The sequence below is a fragment of the Nicrophorus vespilloides genome, unplaced genomic scaffold, assembly GCF_001412225.1.
Source record: "Nicrophorus vespilloides isolate i.1.1-1 unplaced genomic scaffold, Nicve_v1.0, whole genome shotgun sequence".
Taxonomy (NCBI): Eukaryota; Metazoa; Arthropoda; class Insecta; order Coleoptera; family Silphidae; genus Nicrophorus; species Nicrophorus vespilloides.
Window position 1 is genome coordinate 177,832 of NW_017095801.1, and position 21,184 is coordinate 199,015.

A 21,184-nucleotide genomic window follows, 5' to 3' on the forward strand; every position below is an offset into this window, starting at 1 on the left:
TAATTAAATCCTTCGTTATTAATTAAACTAATTGAACTTTATGCACTTTTTTCTTCAGATTACTTTGACGAACTTTTTATACAAAATGCAAATTTGTGGAATTTATTCACTAGACTTTGAATGATGAAAAGAACATCACGATTTTTGCTATTGATTTCGGTGTAAATCGTTTCCATTCTATTATAATTTGAATTGCTGCTTTGGATTTGAATAAAACTCTTGCTTTTCGGGGAAGATCAGATGAATGGAGACGTCGGATGTGAGAGAACTGCTAATATTTTCGTGTGCGTCGGACATGCTCTTTCCAGTGTTTCTTCGAGTATGATGTATTACAATAGATTTTGTTTTATCTCCTTGCTAAACGAGGAAACTGAAAGGGAAATAAAGGCCGAGAAGGAATATGAAAGGGTCTGAAAAATTATTCTGACAAAAAGGAAATATATTTAGATAGGGAAGACAATAAATTATATTCCAAGAAAAACATACACACACACACACATACACGAGAGAGAAAAGCGAGAAGAGGACGAAATAACAAAAACGGAAGCACTATTGTAGTGGAGATATATATGAGAAACAGATCCTGCCTTACAGGATGTACGTTTTCAGGGAAAAACAAGATTTTTCACGTGTAAAATTTAAAATTTATATTATTTTCTATGCATTTTATATTTCGCATTATTAAGATATACCGGTCTATAAGACGAACACAAAATTTATGACATATATTTTTTAGAAAAATATTATATAAAAGATTACAACAAACACATTAATTATAATTTGATTTATATATCTAAACAAAGATCGTCTTATGGTCCGAAAAATATGGTAATTAAATTTTATACTTTCGTTAATTTCAATGTGTTTTTATTTACCGTATGTTTAGTATAAGACGCACTCACAATTTATGATATAAACCTATTAATATTGACCTATGGTCAATAGCTAAACTATTTGCTGTTGTATTAAAGAGGTTATTATCAACTACATGATCAATTGTAGTCGAAAGTATGCATCAAAAACATTAGGCAAAGTTAGTATACTTACAATATTTTAGCCTTAAAGACCCATGATCAATAGATGAACTACTTGTTGATGTATTAAAATTGTTACTGTCAACTATATGATCAGTTGAAAGTATGCATCAAAAACATTAAACAAAGTTTGGGTATTTACAATATATTGTCCAGTAAGACCTATAGTTAATAGTTGACCTATTTGTTTTGGTATTAAAACGATTACTGCCAACTACAGGATCAATTGTAGTTGAAAGCATGCACCTAAAATATTAAGCAAAGTTAGGATATTTACAATATTTTGGGCATAAAGACCTATGGTCAATAGCTCAACTATTTGTTATGGTATTAAAACGTTTATTGCCAACTACAAGATCAATTGTAGTTGAAAGTATGCATCAAAATCATTAGGCAAAGTTAGGATATTTACAATATTTTGGTAGAAAGACCTATGGTCAATAGCTGTACTATTTATTTTGATATTAAAACGGTTACTGCCAACTAAATGATCACTTGTAGTTGAAGCATGCATCAAAAACTTTAGGAAAAGTTAGGATATTTATAATACTTTGGGAGAAAGACCTATGGTCAATAGCTGTACTATTTGTTTTGTTATTAAAACGGTTACTGCCAACTTAATGATCACTTGTAGTTGAAATCATGCATCAAAAACATTAGGAAAAGTTAGGAAAGTCAGCAGAAAGGCTATTTTTGAATAGTTTTTAAATTAGATTGATATTTTGTACAAAATATTGATTAAAAAATATCACATATTTATTAGAATTTTAAATTGAATTGAAACATTCTTTCACTGAACAAAAACATAAGTTCACTTTTCCTAAAAATTATCAAACATATCTAACTCGAATTAACTCAATTAACGTTTATTTACACACTTGCTACAACCACGAAACAAACATTTAAACTGAAAGGCTCCGATTAATTAGTGATAAGTTTGTTAGAATGATAATGCGCCCATGGTCCCATTAATTACAACGAAACGTTCGGCATGTCACCGCACAGAAGTTTATTTCGAAAACCGATTGGAAACCGGTTGTGTGCTTGATTCGCTAACTATATCCATCCATCCATCGGGATTGTTCCGAATCGTTTTCGAAACACGAGTTTTCAAACTAATTTTGCTTCGATAAATGAATGATTCAAGAGAGATCGACACGCAATTGCTCTGAGGTCATAAATAACTTCAAGAAAACATAGAATGCTTTCTCTTTTACTATTTCATTTTACAACCGCGAGTTTACTGTTACATTTCAGGAATTTTCAAAGACTTTACAAGTTTTATCCATCATCACAAGATTTGTTCACAATTTCAATTTGTTTTATATAAAACGAAATATGATTTAGTTTTTTTTACTTCAGATTATACCAGTATAAGAAAAATAAATCGGTTAATCTATTACACAATGTAGTTCATCCCATTATTATCTGGAGCACAGAAAATATGCTCGCAATAAATCCAGCCCACACACCAAAGGGCAAAGATTTCATTATACGTTCCTTTTCTCTCTCTCTCTCCTTCTCAATCTTCACATTTCATCTTCACTTCTTCTTGCTCTGTTCATTCCACCTACCTCTAGTCCTGATTGAACGGCGACATTTAAAGAAATGAACTCGTAACATTCCGGTTGCAAATTGGTTTAAATTCGAGCTGGTTTTTTTTTGAGCTCCCTTTACAAATCAAATTGATGCACAGCTCAAAAATTTAACATAAATTTATTTTTTCTATATTTTAATCATTTAGTCCGAATGTGAGAATCTTGTTTTAAATTACTGAAAAATGCATTAAACATTTTTGATTTTACACGTAAAGTCTTGTTTTCGAAAAAATAATACAATTTTCTGAGGAAAAATTGAAAACATTTATGTTCATATTCTTGTTGAAAATCTCTTTTTAATTTATTCTTTTAAATTATAATTCGCACTGGAGACGTATAAAAAGTAAAATATTCTTGAATAAATCAAAGAAAAAGAAGCAACGCGACTTGAATGTTTTTTTAAAGGGTTATTTAACATTTAAATTAAAACTTTTCGATGGAGAGATTAAATTTAATTGGTATTTAAATGATGCTTACATAAATTAAAAGATTATTTATTTGTTATAATATATATGTTTGTGTGTAATCAATTAGAGTAGTCGCGCGACTTCCCATAACATTCCCAATTAATTTAATTGATGCGTCTCTACCAGAGTTCCACTGTACGTTTTACTGTGTGTTTGTCCATCGATCTGTAGAGAAAAAAGAGGATAAAATAGGCGCACAAATTAAGTGCGTAACGGCTTGTCCGGGCTAAAACTGAATGACGTTGAACGAGGGTGGAGGAAAAAATGGGGATTTCGGTAATAACGGCAAGAGGATAATTCGAGGGAACGGCGTTTTAAGAGGGCTCTTTAGATAAGGACAAAAAAAAAGTAGAATATTTCCAAGATGCGATAAAAATGAGCTTTTATACCACCCATGGATGATGATAGTTTCTTTTTTTATTGGAGAGACTATCCTGTGTGGAGTGGCGGAATCGTCCGAACACACTAATTTGTCTGCATTTGAAGAGAATAATTAATGGGACTAATGGACAATAAAAATAGATGCGTGGGTCGGCCTCTCTGCCTTTGGAAATCGCTTTGATTACGATTACAATGGTCGAATGCATTAACGCAAATTGCACGCTTACACCGAATTTCATTATAGACCTATTATCATTCTCAATCCCGTATCTTTGGATCTTCCGTAAGTATAAAATACAATCGATTCAAAACCAATTACAATATATTGTACAAAAAAATGTAACGTTTTTGAATCTTTTGTAACGATTCAATATATAATGCAATTGCAAAATATAGGTAAAATTGAATGTTAACTGGAATTTAAAAAGGATATGAGCCTTGTTAATAATAGTTGGTTATTTCCCATAAATGAAATTTAAAATATTTATAAAGTTATAACTCCATTAACGTTACCTTTGATAACGAAGGTTCTTGATAATGTTTACTTCTGAAAATAAAGTTTCGCTAACGAAGAAATTTTGTGAAATATGTCCTATTATAGTATTTTGCGGACGAATGGCGGATATATTTGCCTTATCACGTTACACAGTAGATTATGTTTATGCAAAATTGTTCTTAACGAGACGCCACTAGTTATTCAGACGGAGCTTTCATCTCCGTTATGAATCTCAGTTATGAATCTTTGTTTTTGATCAAACTTTGACGTTATTTCTGTAGAGGCTTCAGTCATGTTATCAAAATAAGCAACATCAACACAGCAGTTTCACTTTTGAGAGTAAAAAATACGACCTTTCTGAAAATCTCTGTCAACAAAGGTTTACTTACTTTTTTTACAAATTTGTCAAAGAATACGTGAATTACGGGTCTATATCGAAATCTCAACAATCAAATTCCCGACAAACACAATCCCGACAGTATCTTTTATTTTTTTTATATAGACTTATTGATGATAAATCTTAACAATAAGAAATAAACTAAAATACTACAATAACATATAATAAATAAGTTACTTTCACATCATAAACTGGTAAATTTAAGCTTCTAGTAGACCGCGTTATATCATCATCAGTTACTTACCATTTTATAATTATTAATATACAAAATGGCAAGTATTCAAATGCCCTTCATTAAATAATGACAAAAAATTAAAAGTTTTATATTTTTATTATAATACTACAGAAACTAACAAAATTTTCTAATAATTATGAAAACACATTTCAATACAAAATTACTTATCACTTCATTGCGTAAACAGTTTCCTTGATAATAGAAAAAAGCCGTGAAAATATTGTTATACAATTATCAAAGAAGTCCTAATGTTCTTTATATAGAAACAAAAAAGTTGTATCATTAAATAACGCAAAATACTACAATTAACTTAAATAACCTTATATTTTAAAATTTCATTTAAATATATTTCAAAAATATAAATTATTATTTTGATTGCTATATAATAAATATTGTGAAATCTGACAGTACCACTCTCATTATTAATATTAGAAAGATTGCATCGTAAATTAAGTTGGCCACCCCTGGAACAGTGGTGGAACAGAACTTAATGGCATGCAATATCTACGTAATAATTAATGCGCAGTGTAAACATGTTTGCATATCACCACAGGGGGAATCCCCTTGGCGCATTTATTACAGGCTTTACATACTGCGCAAAGACGCGTTGCAGGATCGGCGGTGTTCATTTCCTAGCTTAATTAGTTTAACATACCTTCGAAATCCAGTTTATTGCTTGCCATTATTAGTATTATTATTGTTGAATTCACACTGATATTATGACTCAATTAAACATGCACAACGAGACATTTTTTTTTTGTTTTGTTTTGTTTCTATTTCGCATGAATTCGATGATTGGAAATTATTATTCCGTAAAATTTGTAATTTCGAAATTATTGACCGGTTACGGTGCATATTCTGTGTGCGCTTCAATTTTACAGTCGAATAGTTATGTTAAATTTGATCGAATCCAGGCGCGCTGCTACTTTATATTCAACAATAAGCTTGTACGCATTAAACTTGACAGTCAATTACGGTGCTCATTTGCATTTGCTAAATACATATACATTTCTAAATACATGCACGTTTGCATAAATTATCAGCGACGGCTCAATTATTAACTCTTGAGGTAGATAAGGATTTTGCATTCCGACAATCATACGCCTTTATTTATAGACACCTTCAGTATTTCATTAATTTTCAGTTTAATTCAAATCGTCTAAGTCTCTTATACATTTACATCTTATACATCNGACCGTTTAAGTCTCTTTGTAAAATGTCTTATCATTTAGATATAATAGGTGCTGTGTTCCAGGAGTTTTTTGGGGCCCACGTGTCTTTTTGAGACTCACAAGACATATTGAAACTAGAAATCATCTAAAACATTTCTTCCCTCCCCTGTATTGGTCTAATTAATTGATACCTAGGGTCTACGACAACTTTAATGTGGCCTTGATCTGAATTCATTATTGTTGATATATTAGAAAAAATATGAAATATTCAGTCACCATTAAGGCAACTTTTCATTGTCCATTTAAGGATTTCCTAGATTTTAAAGAAAACTGTGATAGAAAACTCTTTTATTACATAACGTTTAGAATAACATTTAGCTAAATATGTAGATTTTTCGGTTATTTCTAATAAAATGTTTTCCTTGAATGTGGCGATTTTTTTGTTTGTTCTTTGTATAAAATTGAATAAAATTTGATTGAATAAAACTATATTTTTCTTTTTCTATTTTCAACGAAACTATGAAATTCTGATTATTTATATTTCTTCAATAACGATGGAAATTTGATTACGTAACTTTCAATATTACATATTCGTTAGAAATCCTATGTCTCCCTCTAGAAAGATATTACTTTTTTAATGAGATGATTATTTTTCAAAATTTTGAAGAGAACTAATTAAAAATAACACTGAAAGATAATTGAATCCATTTCTTAGTAATCCAAAATTTTCCACCACAATTTCGTTATGTACCAATATGGGATATAACCATATATGTTAAAATGCAATTACAAAGCTTCGTAGAATCCTTGAAGCCGGAGCATCCTCATCAACCAAAACAACCAAGTAAAAAAAAAGACTGTAATCTCGGTGTCCGCAAATTGCATGCAGTTGGTCAGATTAAAACGATCCGCCTGCGGGTCTCGTAATCCGGAAATAAATAAATTACCAACTAAAAACCGTGCTCTCCTACTCTCTCCTCGAGTAAATTTATTAACTTTTAACGCCGCCGCCAAACTCCAAGCGAAATTCATCAGAAATCCTGAATTTGTTATATCTTTCGGTTTTAACAAACATTCACGGGAGATTTATTTTGAAACGACAACGACGGACTTATTGATATGCTAAAACGCAACATTTGCATAGGATTTGCAAACCGTGTCTTCTGTCTGGTTATCTTTCGACGATTTTTCCACTCCCCGCGGGTTTAATCAAAGTATAAAAATCCTCCCTCTGCAGAAGCAGCAGCAAAAAAATACACGTGCAAACATTGGGGACACATTTTTTTTAGGGGGGACCGAATTTATCGTTAGCTCACATAAAAAGCTAACAAAAATATGCAGGATGTGGGGAAAAGGTAACTGCGGTGAGCAATATTTGCGTAGGCCTAATGAAAGCAGCCACACCACATATCAACATGTAAATAAGAAGTGAGACGGGGGCTGTGTTAACAGAAGAGGAATACAAAAAAAAAACGAACTCGTCATAGCGTGGAGAACGAAGGAGAAGGATAATATTTATTTTTGATTAACATATATCCGTTTGTAAGTATCTGTGGCACTTGTGGGATTGTGTCTCAAGTGTATATCCTCCACCTCCTCCTTCTGCTCGTCTCGGATTCAATTTATTCATAGAAAACGAGAGACGAGAGCACACATCTACGTATTCGTTCGTATGTGAAGCGGAGTGGAGAGAAGAGAAGTCCTCGTGGTGGTGTTCGCTTATGGCCTCGTTAAAATGACTAAATTTAATGCTCTTAGGATTTACAACGATCGTCCTACGTATTACTCTAAACTTCTGGATCTACTCAAGTGGACAATATCATTGTAATGACCAGATTCATCGATTTTCCACTACATTTTGTTACAAACTTGTAATGTAATTGATTATATAATCCATTTCATATCACCATATATATTTTATTGCTATTATTATCAATACTCTTATTATATACTTTTACTATATATTTGTTATACAACAGATAAATTAATATTTGTTAATTTCTAAATAAAATAAAGTTCAAACTTTTGTAGCTCTGATTCGAAGCTGTATTTCGATTTGAAAATTTCAAAACATATTAAATTTTAATTGAGCAAAATAGAAATAAATTATAATAATTAATACCGAAAAATATTTTTTGTACATAAAAAAATAATCGTTATTTTTCCCTTTTTACTGTCAAGTCTTTTTCTACGGTTTATTACTATGTTATTTAGTTCCTCAATTAGTCCGGTTTCAAACATTATTAGCGTAAACGATTAGCCGCACTATGCGAGGTATTCCTGTATTCATTTCAAAGAAAATGTGTATTGTCTACTATATTTTCTAACAAAACTTGATCCATAGTTGATTCAACATCTTTCCATCTTCAATCAACATCCATTTTTATTGATAATCATACTTTATTTAATACATCAATACCTCACATAGTACGGCTTCGATTAGAACAAATTTAATATTAATTTTCTTCGTGTTTATAAACAAATCTAATTTTGTGCGGTTTAGTTCTAGTTTATTTAGTTCCTCAATTAGTCCGATTTTAACAGTCAGTTCAAACTATTCGATTTTAAACAAAGTATCCACATTAATTGAATTTTCTATGACAGTTTCTAAATAAACTTTATAATTGATTGAATAATTCAACTTCTTCGATTAGTACGGATTCAATTTTAATTGAGCAAAATAAAAATAAATTCTAAAAAGTATAGTAGACAAAATCAACGTCAACGTCAAGTCAAATCGATTTTAAAGTTCTCGATTAGTCCTGTTTCATAAAGTGCTACACATTACCAGCACTATGCGAAGTATTTTTATAGTTTAATGTTATATTTGTATTAATATCATTATAGAAGTTTGTATTAATTGGTTTGAATATTTATTTAAATTATTAAGAAAATTTAATTAAAATTTGATAAAATTAATCACCAAATATAGTTTTGTAATTTAAATTAAGTTTAATCGATCAAACTGTTATTATTATATTAGTAGCAAAAAAAAACGTATTTACATTACTAAGTTCACTGATCTAAATAATCACTGTAATGTAACAAATGATTTATCAAAATTTGTGCAGAAATGCATAAAATATTAGACTTTAGAGTTAATCTATAAATTTAATTATATTTTAACATATAATCAAATAAATAATTAAATTGCATTTAGATTGTAATTTTCTTTTTTTTTTGTTGTTGTTATGTTTTATATAAAATATAATACTTGTCCAGTATAAAATATATACGTCCTGTCTGCAGTCCGTGTGCGGTGAACATAAATGAAAAAGAACACAGCTAGAAAATACACATATGGAAAGTAAACGAGCCTATTAAGCAAGGGGTTGATGTATTGGGGCCGCGGACTTTATGCGAGGCATACGTAATTTCGAAGGCTATGTCACAATCCACGAACATGGCGCATTTTGCAACGCATTATGCAGTGCACCGCACTCTCCCTCCTCTGTATGCATGTGATCAAGCGCCAGACCAGGATTACAAGATACGTTTTCGAATTCAATTATTTTATCAGCCCACCATGTTATAAACTAGTTAAAGAAAATAAATGGTATTGGAAATATTATGACTAACAATTCTTAAAGATTTTACATGGATTAGTATTATTTATTCTAATTTATTTTCAGATGAGACTTAAAATAGCAGATTTAACGTTATAATATTAATTTTAGAACTTAAAGAAAGTTAAAAGTTTATATAAAAAAAATAAATTAAAAAACATGTATTATCAAATAATTCATTATTGTTTATTTCCACTTTTACAATGTTTTCTTTTTAAATAAACTGTTTCACAGTTATTATTTTAAATTACAATTATTTAGTTAACAATTTTCCAATACTTATTTATTGAAGTCATTATATAAATTTAGCCTTTAACTGTTTTTTTTTATAAAATTGAATTTAGAAGGATGGTATAAATATTGTTTATTGAAATTTCTCAGGAAATTTGGATACAAAATCCAGTAAGTTTCAAAATTGCTTCTGCTTTATAATAGTATACTTTACACTATTTTATATAAATATTTCATATTTCGAAAAAGAAAGTATTTTTTTTAATAAAATGAAACAAAACGTTCTCGAATAGTTAATAAACAACTTTTAGAAATTATTTTACAATTTTTTTTTCTTTGTATGACCTTTTCCATTATCCATGATGGTATGAAACAAATAATTTTAACAGTTTTGTGAGTTTGTGAGAAAAAGAAAGTATTTGTTTTTAATAAAATGAAACTAAACGTTCTCGAATAGTTAATAAACAACTTTTAGAAATTATTTTACATTTTTTTTTCATTATATGACCTTTTCCATTATCCATGATGGTATGAAACAAATAATTTTAACAGTTTTGTGAGTTTGAAGAACACTGTGAATACTTTAAAAATAAAAGCATCTTTTTTATTCACATGTGGAGAAAGAATAAAAACACGTACTTAAAATTTGTAGAAACGTCTGAAGGTGTTCATTATTTTTATTTGTTTTCTACATTTTTTTTATTTTATTTTGTTGAAAGACAAGTAATCCAACTTTCTTGGGTATGAATGGCCTAACTAATGGGACTCCTCGGCCGCAGAGTGTGCAACTTCTTGAGCTCGTTAGGGCCTTGAAGAAAAGAAGTAGTAGGAAGACGACGGACACTCACTTACTTACTTGTTGCATGTGAAAAATCTATATATACGTGATAGATAAAAGGCGACACTCGGACGACGCACGCATCTATCACCTGTTATCTATGGAAGGCATTTTAATTAATTAATTATAGCGTGAATAAGTGAGAGAGGCAGCTCGTGCATGCGAATAATCCCTACGACCTTCCACATCTCGATGTGCATCTCCGCAAACGTTCGTTCGCTCGCTCCGTGCGTGCAAAGGACGAAAAGGACTGCTTTCGAAGCAACGATAGCAATCATAATAATAATAATAAAGCTTGTTTTGCGCTTTATTTGCTGAATCCTCTTAGCCGGAGTGCAAAATAACCGCATTCCGTGTCCCGCGACAAAGTAACTCGGCCCATTAGCGCGATAACAATTCAATTGTGTGTGTTGAAAAACAAGACGAAAAAAAAAGAGGAAGAAGAAAAAGTAGGCAAATAAAGATGGAACAGGAATAAGGACGAAGAAGGCAAAAAGAGTGCGCTCATGTGGAAGCAGAGAAGAACTTATAACTCGGTGGTGGAGATGCAAAGGATTATTTATGTCGTGCATTAGCCTGGCTTTCAATTAGATGCAATAAAAACGTCGCACAAATCATCTGGATGCGCAATTAAACGCGGTAATCAGTGAATTAATATCTAACGTGAATCAATTTTAATGTTGCATAATCGTCGATAATTAAAAGGAGGTGATGGATCGCCAACAAAGTTCATCGTTTCGTCTCTGATTGCAACCTTCGGTGTGGTTACCGGCGGTAGTTATCTCCAACTACCGAGTTCAATTGACTTAACTTCTAATTAGTCTAATGTGCAGCATGGTATTAGACCTAATGGCAACAAGTCAGTGCATTGATACACCCCAACTTTGCTACTGCTATTACCATGATTACATGAAAATTCTATAGCTTCTACATATAAAATACAATTTCATAGAATAGTCTTCGTTTTTATTCTTCATTCCAGTGCATTTCAATTTAAATTTTTAGTATTGTAATTCTAGATTTTTTCGCGAATTAAACAAATTAGGCAACTTTTCTAAATATTTGAAAATATTTCACTAAATTTTGAACTAAAGTATTAAAACTACTATAGCAACTTGCATCTAAAAAAAGAACAGTACTTATAATGACAAATTTTCCTACTTACTTTAAGACAACCTTGGGACTATTATTTCATTAATTTATTGAAGACAATAACTGCTCACTAACTACATTCACGAGGATAAGTCAACATTACCTGCAATACCAACGTATGTGTGCAAATTACTTAAAACGGTGAAACTACAATAGTGGTCCAACTTAGGCGCCGTTTAATATTCGCCAAATCTCCCCCAATTACATATTTTCGTATTAAAAATAACATATTTGCAAAGTATTAAATGTTGACTGATGTTTGATAAATGTTCCTATTAACATTTGTTAACAATAAATTAATTATTAATAACAAAATTAATGCTCATTACTATTTTTTAGTATATATTAGTTTCAATGAATGAATAAGCGAGTTAGTTTTTTGTAACAATAGGAGGAACGATTGAGAAACCTGTACAAGAAATTATAAATTAAAGAATGATCAAGGACTTGGATAAGTTACTAATCGTGAGCTCACGTTGCCTTGGGCGTTGAGGGTCCATAGAATTCTGGCGTTACAAAATAATAAAGAACACAGTGTGATTCAATATTATAATTTATTACAACTAAATAAATAATCAACAGAAGTTACAATTTTCATATATATATATTTGTTTTTTTTTATACATAAATTTTATCCTAATCTTTATAAAGATGCATCTGACTTAGAATGTACGTGTTAATATAGATATATACAAGTGATGCGTTGCTATAGTTTCGCAAAATAAATTTAATTGAATTTCGAGGGAGAGTTAATAAATGAAAAATATAGATGCGCGAATAGCAGCTCATCACTTCATACAAGTATATATAGAAATAAGAAAATAATAATAATAAAGAAAATGGTTCGTTAATAAATAATCGTTTTAATAAATTATAATAAATAATTAAGCTACACGATCTACAGGATTTTATCTCTTTTTTTTTGTTTGTAAATGGAGTCAATGTCAGAGTGTGCGTGTCAAGTTTTTGGGTCCGTGCGTCGTTTATTCCGTCTTTGTGAAAGAGGAGGAGTGTTAGGGGAGATCCGTCTTGTACAGGTTTCTTTCATCTTTAGGTTGCGTCTGGAATGGTTTTAGTGATTAATCCAAAGAAATTATAAGCGTTTCTACTCATTGGATCTTACCTTTTTCTTTGCTCTTGTTGAGACTGGTGCTGGAGAAACCTAGTTTCCTCCAAGCTTTGCGGCTCCAGAAGCTCTTGCTCGGAGTTTCCGCCGGCTGAGGCTGCTGCACCTTCTGGGTTTGAATCCTGTTTTTTTCTGGACCACGTCGCAAACTGCCTGCTGCACTTCTGTAACTAGCACCACTAGAACTACCACTGAAACCACTGTCCAAGTCCACTAATGGTACCGGGGATAAGAGATCGTCTGTGGGGCCGACGGTGAGCAGATCTGCGAGTTGATCGTCAACCTCTGTCTCGGTATCGTCGCTGCCTTCGCGCGAACTCGAAGGCATGAGCATCGCCTCCACGGAGAGGTTGAGCTCACCGAGGACGCGACGGTGTCCATGCTGGACCCTCCTCTGTTCCTCTTCGACGAGGCTTTGGTTCAAAGAAATCATCGATTCCTGATGGATTGGGCGCATACGAGCCCGAGCGACTTCACTTATTTCCTCGTAGATGTTCTCCTCGGTCCCGTAACGAGTCAGATAAGTGTGCTTACTCCTGCGGAACAAGAATGTTAAATATAAATGCATGAGGTCTAATTGGTAGATTTTATATCGAGGATTTATTTTACTGAAGGAAGACGTGAAATGTGCGAGTGGTTCGGTAGAGAGATAAAGATATAAACGTGGTGCTGTTGATGCGTGTCATTCATTCATTTACCTAAGCGATTTAGAAGAAACTTCGAGAGGACAAGCTGGTGGAACCGATCTAAAGGTAAAAAAGAAAGTACAGTTACTAACAATTTTCTACTGCTAACAAACTACAATTATTCTTATACAATTTATTAAATATTAGATGTAAATTTATTGAAAAAATTGGTTTTCAAGATTAAATAACAACACTACAACGTTTTTAATTGCAAATATTTTCAACAAATTTTACTTTTAAATTCATTAAAAAAAGATTTTTTTAAATCTGTATTATTAATCTGTACTTTTATCGATGATTAAACTTTTCATTCAGAATTTCAGTACATGATAATAGAACGAAGCAATTTATATTCATTTAGTTTAATAAATTCGGCAAGAATTTTTTTTTCAAATTTGTCTATTTCATATTGATTTTAGGTAGAAGTTTTGTTAGTTGAAGAATTTTAATGTTTTCATGAAAAATCTACAATATGTGCAGGTGAGAGCTGATATTAAGGTTGTGCTTGAATACAAGTAATGTGTGCATGAATATACTTGTAAGAAGTTAAATGAAATTAATTGTAATATCAAAAATTATGATAACTATATGTTGGATAAGATTGGGTTACCTGTAAGAACCTTCGCGGTAAGATCTTGAAGTTCCTGGCCCTCCTAGGTATCTGTGGGGTACGTTGTGGTGTCGGGTCGGAGGACCGGGTTCGTAGTACGCGTAAGAGTAGTCAGTCGAAGGACCGGGGAGGCTGAGCATATGATCATCGGCCATCCTTTGATGGGTCTGCTGCTGAAGATGATGATGATGCTGATGGTGTTGATGATGCTGAGAGTGATGCTGATGCGCGGAATGGGGCGGAGGATGTTTAGGTGGCGGCGGGAAATGGATGCAAGGTGTTTGATGTTGCTGTTGCTGCTGCTGCAGTTGCAATTGCTGCTGAAGATGGTGGTGATGGTGATGTATCTGGGTTGTGGACGGAGGCGGCGTCCCCGTCTGATGGAGGCGACGTCGATCCACTAACTCGAACTGCTCTCCATCCTGATTGTCCTCGTCCATCGCACATTTTGACTGATGCTTGGAGCGTGGGCCGCGACGCGATCCCTGCCACATTTACCTGAAACAAAAAACGCCGTGGGATTACGTAACGCACATAATGCTTTTATTGCACTGCATCGCATCGCATCCGACGATCGATTCGACTCCTATTGGACTAATAATAAGCTGCTTACTACTTCTGAAGCCCATATTCAAATTGATTACAAAATCAATACACAGGAAAATATAACGAGCACGTAGAACGTACAATAATATAAAAAAAAACGAGAGTAACATATATATGTATGAAACTCGCCTATTGGAAATGCATATAAATGTATCTGTGCATGCATAACGAAACAAAAACCCTTTCAACTCTAATCCCCTGGTATCATACAATAAAACCAAAATTCATCTCGCATAAATCTATACGAATATAATTGAATGCACCACGAAAAGGATTACGTTTTAATTTATAGAAACCTTTGTAGTATTAACATTTACAAGATTATTATTTCAAATAACAAAACCTTTCAGTTTTTCCCATTTTCATATAATTTTCAATTATTTTTTATCCAATACTACAAAATATGTACGTTTCTGTCCTTTCGAATGATCAATTGTTTTTTTCCATTCTTTTCATTTAATCAAAATTATGCAATGCAATAAAAAATGCAGTACTTTCTTTATTTTTTAAATTATTTTTAATTTCTTCAAATAGAGTTTTTGAATTTCATAGAATAACTTGAAAACAGCTCTTCAAGATTATATAAGTTGCAAAATAGAAAATTTTGCATCTATTGCCATACTAAATTTTACATCTTATTTTTTATTAAAATCCTTGTGATAATTATATAATTATGTATATGAAAATTAAAGATAAAACAAGAGTCTTTTTAATGAGCATATTTTCACATTTACATTGTATAGAAGGGATCTGCAACCTTTTGTATCAACTTGTTTGTTACTAGTGAAATAAGTTTCTAACATAACCACAACTGTGAGAGCCACATGCGGCTCCGAGAGCCGCATTTACCTACTTCTGGTATACAATGATCACTTGCATGATTAAATTAATCATTTCATTATTTTTTTTATTTGTACAAAGTTATATTTCGTATTGTAGATTTTGGAATAACTACAAGCTATGTTACTTGAATTTGAGGTTGAGAATACGAGCAACGAGGAGTTGAATATAGTTGTAATTAATTTGAAACCTCTTGTTGGAAGTTCTCTAAAGTAATTTCCAGTTATTAGGTCATATCCGGAAGCTTTCCTTACTAAGTTACTATTATCTTGTAACTTATAAAGTACCCACATTTTATTAAGTTTAACGTAAGAGTGATGTAAAAGGTAATTTTATAGATAGAAACGTTGAATCCTGAATGCGGAACACCTACAAATAACCAAATTATACTTTAAAAAAAACTGTGGAATGAAAATAAAGCTACTTTAATGTAAGCCTTCCCCGGAGAGGAACGGCGAAGTAAGGAAGTGAATTTTAACCAGGCAAAGATTCGCAAGATCTGAAGACATTTGCATTTTAATATTGCGCAATAAAAAACGGAGATAAGCTCGAAGATGCAGCTCGGAAAAGCGAGAATAATAACAGTTACTACTATATCCGGATTTCAGGTTAATTAATGGTGGAAGTAGTCAGTAATAAATTATTCAGGTCAGCACATTTACAAATACTATCATATTTTATATGTGATGAAAATGAAATTAAGCGATACAAGACATTGAGGAGACACTATTAGATATTTTATAGAGCCACAAGTGGACGAGTTTATGATTATTGTTATTGCTATCATTATGTTGAAATAAATTATAATGTTTTGGGATGTGCATGCGTGTGGTTATGTGAATTGATGCCAGTTTAACCGGTATTAATGAGGCAACATATTTGTGGCGATGCCACTCATATTAGTCCAATTTACATACAATTATTAGCTCACAAACATCCATCTGCTTGATGAGTCCAATTTACGCTGTTGCCGGGATTTGGATAAGCCGCAAACTAATAATTGTCTTAAATAAGTTATTGCCCGTCGCGGCTTTAATTAATTTCACCCGAACTATCTTTGATGAACTTGATAAATTGATTATAGCAATAGCAACAACAATAAAAAAAAGTAGTGCTTCCATAATAGTTTCATAAGGGTACATAATACACTTTAGAAGCTAAAGTACCTATGCGGTAGGTATAAGTGGAAGAGGAAAAATGAGAAGGGAAATCCGCCCCCTTTGTTATGTCTGCGAGCACAATAAAAACATTTTTTTTTTGCTTCTACTTTCGAAAATAAATTTTGTACGCTCGCTTTGTCAGCGGAGTGTGACGAATGTTGTTTTAAGACCGGAGGACTCCCTTCAATATTTTGACCGCCAGAAAATGCGTTGTTGGGGCCGCAACTAATTTCGACTTTGCATAAAGTTCGGTTTCGTTTCAAGTTTATTTCATCCACGTTTCTTCCGTTAATACAATTCCTTCTATTATTGTGAATTGACAAAACAATAGGCCATTGATTTGGATTTTTATTCGTCGTCCCCGTTTTATTATATGAATAGACGTAGAGAAAGGACAAGGTTTCCATTTCGGTGAAACGTCATAAACATTCGGTTTTTCGATTAATTGGCATTCCTTTGTTTCCAGAACGATCATGATAAATATTAATAAAAATTTACTTCTGATATTTCGGTTAATAAAAAAAACTTGACTTGTAAAAGTAGACGTAGAGTCAACCCTTGAATAACACGATTAATTGTTTTCGTGCTTTGTAAAACCGTGTAATGAGATACTTCAGATACATGTCTTCTGATATTTCGGTTAATAAAAAAAAACCGGTTTTAAAAAACTTGTAAAACTTGAAACTTGTGAAACTAGAAGTAGATTAAACCTATAAATAACACGATTAATTGGTTTCATGCTATGCAAAACAGTGTTATTAGATACTTCAGTCTTCTGACATTTCAGTTAATAAAAAAACCGGTTTTATAAAAACTTGTAAAACTTGACTTGTTAAAGTAGAAGTAGTCAACCCTTGAATTAGATACTTCAGATTCATGTGTTCTGACATTTCGGTTAATAAAAAACCGGTTTTAGAAAAACGGTTTTTCTCTTTAAAAATAAGCTATAAAAATTCACATTATTAATATTAATCAAATATAAATTATAGTTTTGAAAATTGTATACAACAAAAAAAACGGCTTTAAAAATTGTTCTTATTGTAATGGTTTTATGTGTAGAAAATAGTTGTATATTATTTTCTTGTACTTCTTTTGATGCTTGGTACATCAGAGGCTTGTTAAGACTTTAGACGAGTGGAATACAGATTCCGAGTTTAGCGATGAAATATTTCAATTGAGCAGAAATAATCCCCGTTTGGTAGTAGGGCCAGAAGGATCATTACAGACATGAAAATATGCTAAAATCCCTTCGTTAAAATGGAATCATCCCTCTGATGGAAGTAAGGATGCGCGCGGAGATGGAAAGAGTCGCGATCATTAAAATAACAATTTTTTGTTCTCTATTTTTTGAAAGCGCAGCGAAATCAATACAGATAGATGCAGGTTCACTCACTAAGTGCACTTTAAAGCTCAGAATGGAAGTATCTAAGTTAATTATTTTTTTAGGGATGAGAGAATGGGGAAATCTTTCCGGCGCTTAGCAAATAAATATTTCTTTTATCGATGGATCGAGTCAATATGTGCTGCTCTTTCAGCTTTTTTTTCTCTCTTCTCTTCTGCCCCTCCCGCTTTTGCTGAGGAAATATCAGGAAGGGGGAAAAACGAGTAAATGGAGCGCAATTTCCACGTGACGTGCGACTTCAACCTCGCCGGAAACGGAAAAGCAAGCATAAAAGGTGCCAGATTTTACACCCCCGTCACGATATCGTCCTTATCACTTTTGGCAATGTGAAAATGAATTCGAACCATCCACGACTTACATTTTTACATCTTCCTCTTCTTCACCCATCAATACCAATTTATTGCCAGCTATTTTCTTTATTGAACACAAAACCACCGTTTCTGAACTAAGGAAATAGAAAACTATGAATTATGATTTAAATATCATATTAAATATATATTTATTATATTTCATTGGATATTTCCTCAGATCTTAGAGAAGTTTCAGGGTACTTGAATATAATTGGGACTTGTAAATTTTCTAGTAAATATTTTCTTATAACAATATATTAGTATAATCTTAATAAACCTAAAATATACATATACATCTCTTGAGCACAAGTACTTGTAAAATAAACTATATCAGGGGTGGCCAAACTGTGGCTCGCGAGCCGCATGCGGCTCTTCAAGAGTCTTGTGGTTAGTTTAGTTAAGTAAAGTAAGTAAGTTTAGGTAAGGATCTTGCTGTAAGAAGTCTGGCCACCCCTGAACTATATTATTCTGATGGGTACCTTAATGATATATCTTGTGTATACTAGCTTGTACTTAAGTAATTGTATTACTTGGTTTGGGAACGTAAAAGTAGAGTCAACCTTTGAATAACACGATTAATTGGTTTCGTGCTATCAAAAACCGTGTTACTTCAAATCCATGTATAAATGGATATTAGATTCAATTAATAATAGTCCTTAAATGTCTTAGTTTTAGCTCAACAGAATTATGAAAAGAAACAATGTAAATGAATTATTGTATTATATAAAGTTTGTATATAAAATGACCGTGTTACTCGAGACATCGTGTAACTCATGTTATTCGAAGGATGCCTAAACTTCATTGATTTGTACTTGGTTGATGAGGAATAATGACAATATAATATGAAATCCAAATGGAATCATTAATTTTTAAATACAATTTTGTCTTTTGACGATTAAAACTGTTGGAAGCAACTAATGTGAATTGAAGCTAGATGTATTTTTATCACTAGGTATATGTTGAATAATGAAAAAAAAACAGGTAAGATGGTTTCATGATTAAAGAAAGACTTGTATAAAGATTTGAATAAAACATTTTTTTCACTTTGGGCTGGAAAGGGTTAAAGAAACAGTTTTAAGGTTTTTCTTTTAATTTTTTGTTCATGTTATTCGAGATATCATGTAATTCAAGTATCGTGTAATTGCAGACTTGTCTGCATTTCATCCACTTGAACTTATTTTGTAGTAGTAATATGAAAATATAATATAGAAGTTATAATAAGCAGAAGAAAAGTTATATATAAGATATATTTGAAATCCAAAGTTTTTCGTATTGGAATAAATGCAGAGACGGAAGGATAAATACCGCGGGATGCGGGACTAGAGATGAGTTTCAATAAGTAACTGGTAGCAATGGGAGGGGGTGGGATAAGCCACCGGAATAAAACCGTGGAGTTGCGTAATCGATTCTTGAATGTTTCTGCTAAGAAAACGGGATCGGACGTGCCCTAAATAGAAAGCGATGTAAATATACATCAAATATACCCATTCTGGTATCAAGATACATGCCTACATCATACATAGCGCACACGAACAGAAAGATGTAAATGCATGTAAAACGAAAGCAAACAAGAGCTGTATTTTCAACAAAAGGTCACTGTGTGTGTGTGTCTCTTCTTTGCCGCCGCGTTCGAATTACCTGGTCCTCTGACCGACCGTTACGTGAGGTTATTATAAACCATCCGAGAGGAAAAACAATTTAGTAATGGCAATCCCCCAGACAACAATATTTCCGTCCATTAACGAGACAGAAAGAAATGCCTCCCCACCTGCACCACGGCGCAGCACACGTCCTTCATCGATTTCCTTAATGCAATATAAATCGAAGGGAAAAGGGCCGAGTTATAATTTGGTTGCATAATTTACGCGATTATTACCGTTCCCCAGACGATAAGGGCCACAAGCGACGTAACGTAACAACAGGACGGACATTATTTCAAATGTTCCCTAGACTTTGTCTCCTCGTGCTTGATTAAAATTTATTTAATTTTCTTCCCTCGGTATGAAACATCCCCTCGCTTTCTACACCATCAGGGGTAACATTCTCAGACCGTGAGACCTTTATTTCTTCTGCTGAGCTTCTTTAATATCTTTACCCATTCAGTTTTTATGATGATCTATTTACGATTGTAGCAAACATCTGTCTGCAACTTTGTTGAAAGCAACAATACACATTAATTAAATCACAACATCGACGATTTGCAGATTCGTCCGTGGAGCGTAGATGTTCAGACGTGCATGCTTTATGTTCAGGAAACGGAACCCAATCCAATCCGACGTTATTGAATGAGCGAATCCTTCCTTACTTCCACGCCAAAGCTTTATTATTAAATACACGACGTATTTCCTCAACTACATTTTTTTTTATTGAAATATTTTTCATATTTTTATATTATCTTTCAACACAAACAGAAATCAGTTTTATATATATATTTTGACTGGAATATTATTATTTACATAATTAGATTAGAGCCAGACGGAAAGGCAGACGAAGGAAAGCAAAGTTTTGATTTAAGTTTGTGCCAAAGAGCCTCTTGATATTTTAGTTTCGAAGTGGGACAGGTTTGTTATGGTTTATGGACCCGGTCCGTGTGTTTATTTTTAAAACTGCCATTTCCTTTCCTCTCAAAGGCAAAGAGACCAATGTTTACGTCTTCTATTAGCATATCTCTCCACGCCAAAGAACTAAAACTATAACGAAAAAGCAATTAATACACAATTTCTGAATATTAAATAATGTATAGTACGCACAAATCTCGTATATAATACGCACAATTTGTAAGTGAAATTTGACTTTATCGCTTTCCAACTATTATTGCTCTAGTATAAAAAATAAAG

The 21,184-nt window shown here is 32.3% G+C and overlaps 1 protein-coding gene across 4 annotated transcripts in view; it reads right to left on the reverse strand.

Moving 5' to 3' along the window:
* Positions 1-21,184, reverse strand: part of LOC108564560 (rho guanine nucleotide exchange factor 10-like protein) — a 183,705-nt gene that overhangs the window by 116,606 nt on the left and 45,915 nt on the right. For 3 of the 4 annotated variants that reach the window (XM_017923655.1, XM_017923644.1, XM_017923649.1), the window contains exons 2-4: positions 13,990-14,487; positions 13,392-13,439; positions 12,691-13,229 (exon numbers count right to left, since the gene is read on the reverse strand). In XM_017923655.1, the coding sequence (XP_017779144.1) occupies positions 12,691-13,229; positions 13,392-13,439; positions 13,990-14,483 (1,081 nt within the window). In that variant the 5' untranslated portion in view covers positions 14,484-14,487. The remainder of the gene's footprint in view (positions 1-12,690; positions 13,230-13,391; positions 13,440-13,989; positions 14,488-21,184) is intronic. The other variant, XM_017923664.1, reaches the window with a different exon arrangement.